The 6,656-nt window shown below is 42.9% G+C and overlaps 1 protein-coding gene across 3 annotated transcripts; it reads left to right on the top strand.

Annotated features, from left to right (window-relative positions):
- The first annotated feature begins 1,211 nt into the window (after positions 1-1,211).
- MODO-UI (MHC class I antigen) lies at positions 1,212-6,008 on the top strand. Of its 3 annotated transcripts, none has more exons than XM_007483450.2 (8): positions 1,212-1,315; positions 2,107-2,376; positions 2,558-2,836; positions 3,068-3,343; positions 3,493-3,594; positions 4,111-4,143; positions 4,358-4,402; positions 4,757-6,008. In XM_007483450.2, the coding sequence occupies exons 1-7, from the start codon at positions 1,264-1,266 to the stop codon at positions 4,396-4,398; spliced, it is 1,053 nt and encodes a 350-aa protein (XP_007483512.2). In that variant the 5' UTR covers positions 1,212-1,263; the 3' UTR covers positions 4,399-4,402; positions 4,757-6,008.
- The last annotated feature ends 648 nt before the right edge of the window (positions 6,009-6,656 follow it).

The following is a 6,656-nucleotide window of genomic DNA, read 5'->3' as shown; positions in this document are numbered from 1 at the left end:
GTAAGTAGTAAAGTAAAAATTTGAACTTGGTTCTTTTTTGCATCATCAGTACTTTTAAAATTACTTCATGCTGCTTTCAAGAAAAGAAACTTTTAAAAGTAATTAACTAAAAGTAACTGCGGTATTTAATTTGTCTGAAATAGTTCAGGTATCGATTTTCTGTTGCTTTAATTGTAATTTTGGGTCCTTCTCCCAATAGATCTGGTATTCTACAATTTGTAGGTATATGTTATCAAGCAAAAATATTGACAATTCTGTGATTCATAATTACTGAAAGCACCAAACAGTTTCTGAAATGAAATACCATATATTCTTTTCCTATTCAATTTTGGATCCAGTTCACTGTCCATTTAGGGTTTTTATTCAAGAAACTAACAGACAACCTGAACAAACTACCTGTTGAGGTGCATGTCACACACAGTTGAGGCAATATGGAATTTTCATCCAATTTGCTTTTTTCTTCCTATAGATGGTTAGATCAATCCCTTTGGCATTGCCATAGATTTAACTTCAGATACTCTAATGCTGCTCCAGTTTGTGTGATGCCATATGTCAATGGGAGATACTGGAGAATTCTGCCATCCAGAGAATATTATTCTTTTGTTTGGATTCAGTGTATAACCTGCTCCATGCTACTGGCAGATTATTATGGTGTAACATTAAGTTTTGAAATTCAGTGTCCTGGGTTCTTATTCTGATTTGCTCTTTATTCTTATTTACTCTAGTCTTACTGAAGACAAGTTTCCTTACCTATATAAGGATTGGTATAAATGATTTCCAAAATCTCATTTATGTCTAAGACATATGATTGTAAATAAACATGTTTTTCTGCTTTATATTTTGTTAGATGGCAGGGCTCTCCAGTTCATGCAAAACTTCTTGATTGCGTCCCTCAAAGAATCTTTTATCTTTTTGAAATATGGCTGGATGAGATCCTTCAAGAGTACATTTAGTTCTACTGAGTCAAATGCTTTAAAACAAAGTAATAGCAGCAGGCAAATGAAGGGAGAAAGAGGGTCCCAGGTGTGTTACATAGATGAAAGGTTTTCCTCTTACACTAAGGATTTCCTCTGTGGAAGCCTCTGGTCTATGTATATTTGTTCTGCCCATTCACCAATGAGATTTTTGGTATTATATTTGCTATTGGGTGGCAGAGCCTCTGTGAAGCCAACCAGAAGTTAAGGGTTTGCCTTCTATAAATCCAGTGTAAACTGGTTTCACTGATCTTGTGTTTCATCTGCCTGTCTCTACTGAGCCTTAAATATGTTCTTTCTTTTTTTGTTTGGGACCTTAGTACTGAAAGAGACCTGGGCTGGTAAGTAGGGAATATTGTTAAATCACTGCCTGGAAGCTGTACCACGGATTCATGGATTGATGTGGGGTGGGGAGGGTCTCTACTATAGAGACAGTGGTGAAAGAAAGAAGCAATGAATTAGTGCGTGTTTGCTCTCTGGGATAGTAGCCTGGCATCTCAGCTGTTATTATCAGGAAGGCATAGGTCTTGGTGTGGGTCTTTCAGCTTTGTTGTGAGGTGAGTGAATTGATAGGCGGGTGTGAGGAGAGGAGGCACTTAAGCAGAGATGGCAGGAGTGCAACGGCATTAGAGGACTTAAAAAGGGAGCAGAGGAATCTAGGAGCCCCTGATAGACAGGGTCGAGGCCAGAAGAACCATGAAAAGCTTTGTTAAAAAGCTCCACAGAGGAGGGTGCCGAACAGATGGGATGGGGAAGGGGCCAGATGAAGATACAAGGGAGAGGTTGGAGTGGGGAGCGCGAGTATTTGAGCCCTGATATTAGGAGCAGAGAGGGTGGCGATAGGGCAGCCTCTAGAGACGGAGGCACTAGGACCTGCCCGGGTTGTTATCACTTCTTGTCAGAGGCTGTTTTTCTTTTCTGGAAGCGCTATAGTCATGATAATCAGTATCCGTGACGGAGGGACTCAAATGGCCAGGGCGGGGAAGCATCTCAGGGGCTGCAGGGTCCAGGGTCACACCCCAGGTGGGCTAGTTTGCTCTAGGGTCCCACGCGCTTGGCCATAGAGACGACAAACACGGAGTGTGGGGCGGGGCGGAGGTCCTGAGCCTGGGCCGGTGTCTCTACATTTCAGGCTCTCACTCCAAGAGCTATTTCGTCACTATCATGTCCAGTCCGGAGCTCCAGGAGCCGCGGAAGGTGGTTGTGGGCTACGTGGATGCTCAACAGATAGAGTACTTCGACAGCCACAGCGCTAATCAGAGGGTGGAACCTCGGGCGCAGTGGATGCACAAGATGGGCCAGGACTACTGGCAGGGGCAGACGCGGATCGCCAGGGCAGAAACACAGAATTATCGAGTGGGCCTAGAGACCCTACGCAACTACTATAACCAGAGCAAAGGTGGTGAGTGACAGGGGGCCCCCGAGTCACGGGGCATGTCCATGGGGAGAGGATACTTGGCTCAGGACAGGTCACCTGTATGCTGGAGGTATTGGAGGTATTACTTCTGCTGCTTCCTTTGGCCCAGTGGGCGATCAAAGGGTCTGCCGATTGGGTGCTGACCCCAGGGCTGGGGGGTGGGCAGGCGTTCACGTCTTCCAGACCTTGATAGGCTGCGAGATTTCCTCGGACGGCAGCTTCAAGCGAGGAATTCTACAACACGCCTATGATGGGCTCGACTACATCTCGCTGGATATGGAGACCTACACGTGGACTGCTGCGGTGCCAGTGGCTCTGATCACTAAGCGCAAGTGGGAGTCCGACGGGAAGTTCCTGAAGAGAGGGAAGGCCTATCTGGAGGAGGAGTGCGTACAATGGCTGCATAAGCACCTGGAGGATGGGAAGGATTCTCTGCTGAGGACAGGTAAAGCTGGTCCCGCCAGCGTGTGCTTTACTCAGGGTCGGGGTTGAGCCTTCACAAGCCCTTCTCTGACTCTTATGAAGCCACATCCCCGGGCTCCTGATCCTCAGGGGATCTCCTAGACCTCAGGTCTCTTGCTGCGGCTCCTTCCCCAATCTCCTGGTCTATCCCTGTGCCCCTGGAGGGGAGGGGAAGAAGGGAGAGTCTGAAAATGCCTTCAATCTTTGCCTCCAGACCCTCCTGCTGCCCAAGTGACCCATCACGCTGGCTCCAAAGGGGAGGTGATCTTGCAGTGCCGGGCCCAGGGCTTTTACCCCTCAGAGATCTCCCTGGCTTGGCTGAGGGATGGGGAGGAACAACTCCAGGACACGGAGTTCATCGAGACTAGGCCTGCAGGAGATGGGACCTTCCAGAAGTGGGCAGCTGTGTCTTTGACTTCAGGTCAGGAAGAGGAATATATCTGCCAGATTCAGCATGAGGGACTGCCTGAGCCCCTCACCCTGAAATGGGGTAAGGACAGTGAGGAGGAACTGGGGAAAAACTATTCCCCACCCCAAAGGAGCTAAGTAATATGGAGTTATTGGGTGGACTTGGAGAAGGGGTTAGTGAATCTCAGGGCAGAGAAGGATTAGTGCTTTCCACTTCTGTTTCTGTTACAGAGCCACAGACCTCATCCATTTGGATCTGTGGGGGCATCATTGCTATTGCCCTCCTCATTGCAGTTGTTGCTGGAGTGGTGATTTGGAGGAAACAAAATTCAGGTAGAGAAGACTGGAAGCCAGTCATTAGGTGGGGTGGGGTTTCTGACTTCCCCTAACCTGGCAGCTTGCCTTTCTGTCTTCAAGTTCTCCATTTTCCATATAAGTGAAAGTTCGATGGGCTCTTAAGACTCTAGATGATGAAACGTGCAAATAGAAAATACTTTTATGGAGGATGCCTTGCAGTGGTGTAACAGGCTAACTGGAGTGGGGAAACTGCTTTCAGACTCAGATCAGAAATGAATACAGGGATTCTGGCCAAAAGAACTGAATATTTTACCAGCTGGGTGTGGTAGACCAGAACTGGAAACAGATGCAGGACTTTAGGTTGGGAAAGCACCCATTTGTGGCACATCTTTTCTCTTTTCCTGTTGGATCAAGATACTATACTAGAGTGGGTGTGGGGGTGGAATCACAGCCCTCATTTGTTCTTTCTACAAAACAAATCAAGTGAACTTCTGAGGCTTTAGTATGGTCTTCTTTCCTAAACTCCCTATTGGAATTGTTTTTCCTTTCCAGATGGAAAAGAAGGAAACTATATTCAGACTGCAGGTAAGTGAAGGATTGACATGGAGAATAGAAATAAGGGATTAACCCATACTATCTTTGAAAAATGGTAAATGAGAATTCAGAGGAGAGGTTTTCCCCAGTAGCCTTTCATTGATGTCCTTTTCCCTTACCATACCCCACTTCCTGAAATATTTCCAAGCATATAAATATGTAGAAGAAAATATCTGACTAGGCTGTTTCCCATCTTTGTTTCCAGACAATGACAGTACACAGGGATCTGATGTCTCTTTCATGTAAAAAGGTGAGATCCTGGAGACCTTAGAGTTAGAGAGGGAGGAAAAAGGGAGTAAAGCAAAAAGGATGGGGATGTGAATGGCTGGGGTGAGGATTGGATTGGTGATAAGGCAAGTTCTTCAGGATGATATGGGGCTTGAGATCACAGGTGACTTTGAGGAACTCCATTAATCTGGCTGGGATTGTGAGTGTGGAAGAGAAAAGGTATTAGGTTTATTACTGAAGGTAGTGCAGAGCCCCTTTGCTGACCTCATTGTATGCCTGTGAAACTTTGTATGACATATGAAACATTGTATTACTGTGAAACAGTCTCTTGGAGTCATGCCAGGAAATGGAATTACTTCCGTTTGAATTGTTTTAGGAAGATTCTGAAGATCAGGTGGCAAGATAAGGTACCAGACACTGAGGTCCTTTCTGGAGCTGAACTGTCTAGCATTCATACTCTTCTGTAGAGAGTGTCAAACATAGGTTTTCCAACTTTTATGGTGAACTCACACTGGTAAGGTTTGAAGAAGCAATTCAATGACACTGTCAATGTCTCTCTGAGGAGCTTTGGTATTATTTGGGAGATATGAGAGACACTGGCACAAATTTAGAGACATCTCCACTCCAGATGTTCTTACAGGTGATTTGTGTCCCACCTGTGGTAGAACCTTTGGAGCTTGAATTTGTCTGATCATCCAGTAAGACTATATATATATATATCAGACCCAAATAGTGATGCCATTTTGGTCCTCTTCAAGTAGAAGGACAACAACTATCCCAGTCCCTATGGTTCTACTTGCTTTCCTCTGCATTAGTTCACATCTTTACATGTTTCTATAAATTCTTCATATTCAACATCTGTAATATTTTATTCATATTGCAAATTTTTAACCATTTCCCAATTGATGGGTCCCTATTTTGTTACCAGTTTTTTAAACTTCTATAAAAAGTGGTGCTATGGCATTTTATTATATTTGGGAATTTTCTGTATTGGTATTTTGGAAGTATTCACAGTAGTAGGATTATTGGATCAAAGGATATAAGATGTTTAGTTGCTTTTATCACTTAGTTCCAAGTCAATTTATAGATCAATTTGTTCAATAAGCAACTCCACCAATATCATATTAATGTACTTGAATTTCCATACTCATCAATTCCAATATTGACTATTTTTTGTAATGTTTTACAGTAATATTTGCATGATATCAGTTGTTTCAATGTACATTTCTCTTCATGTGGCTATTGATAGCTTTAATTTCATTTTGAAAACTGTTACATATTTTGATCATATAACTATTTGAGAATAGCTCTTAGTCTTGGGCACATATATATATCAAAATATATATGTATGTATCTTGGGCAGATATATCTATCAAAAGTATTTGACATAAATTTTTTCCCATACAATAGTTTTTATTTCTTATTTTAGTGAAGCTAATTTTATTCAGGCAAAAGCTTAAAATTTTACACAATTAAAATGTTCTTTATCTTTTAGGATAAATCCTATTCCTTCATTTAGTTTTGAAGCCTCCTCTGTACCCACAGTTGTGAAAGATATCTCCTATTTGTCTTATTTTTTGTTCTGATTTACTCTTTGTTTATCTATTTGGAACTTATTATATTTTTTTGCCAAACTGTTTCCTACCTTTCCTAATTTTCCTCAAAGATCTTATTTATCTAACTTCTATGTTATTATAGGAGCTAATACAATTATTTTTTACCCTGTGATTTCATAGGTGTAGAGAGGGGGGGAAAGGAGCTTTCTCTGCTTACACAGAGCAGCTGTTGTTCTGTACAGATTTAGGGAGTTTTCAGGGGAACTGAAAGGTTAAGTGTTTTGCCCAGGGCATCATAGGTAGCATGCATCAGAGGTGCGATCTGAATGGAGGTTAGGAGCAGCTAGGTGGTGTACTAGATAAAGGGCTGGGAGTGGAGTCTGGAAAACCAGAATTCAAATCTGGCTTCTGACACTTACTAGCTATGTGACTCTGGGCAAGTCACTTCACCCTGTTTGCTTCAGTTTCTTCAATTGTAAAATGAGCTGGAGAAGGAAATGACAAACTTCTCCACTGTCTTTGCCAGGGAAACTCCAGATGGGTCACACAGTGTTAGACATAACTGGAACAACTGACCAAAAGTTATACTGACAGCAGTGTGGACTTTCTATTTACCATCCCACACTGCCTCTTAGAATCTCTTACCTATATCTCAGTATATGGTCATAGATTCCACAATATGTAGTTGGTAATATCAGCTGTACAATTTTGGACAAGTTG

This window comes from Monodelphis domestica, chromosome 2, assembly GCF_027887165.1.
Source record: "Monodelphis domestica isolate mMonDom1 chromosome 2, mMonDom1.pri, whole genome shotgun sequence".
Lineage (NCBI taxonomy): Eukaryota > Metazoa > Chordata > Mammalia > Didelphimorphia > Didelphidae > Monodelphis > Monodelphis domestica.
Note: the sequence above shows the minus strand (reverse complement) of the source record. Positions and strands in the feature narration are given on the sequence as shown.

Bases quoted from the DNA above. Each gene is read 5' to 3' on its own strand.
- MODO-UI (XM_007483448.3), top strand. From the start codon at position 1,910: ATGATAATCAGTATCCGTGACGGAGGGACTCAAATGGCCAGGGCGGGG. The intron at 2,377-2,557 runs GTGAGTGACAGG...GGGGGTGGGCAG, and splicing joins CTATAACCAGAGCAAAGGTG to GCGTTCACGTCTTCCAGACC. The intron at 4,144-4,357 runs GTAAGTGAAGGA...CTTTGTTTCCAG, and splicing joins AAACTATATTCAGACTGCAG to ACAATGACAGTACACAGGGA.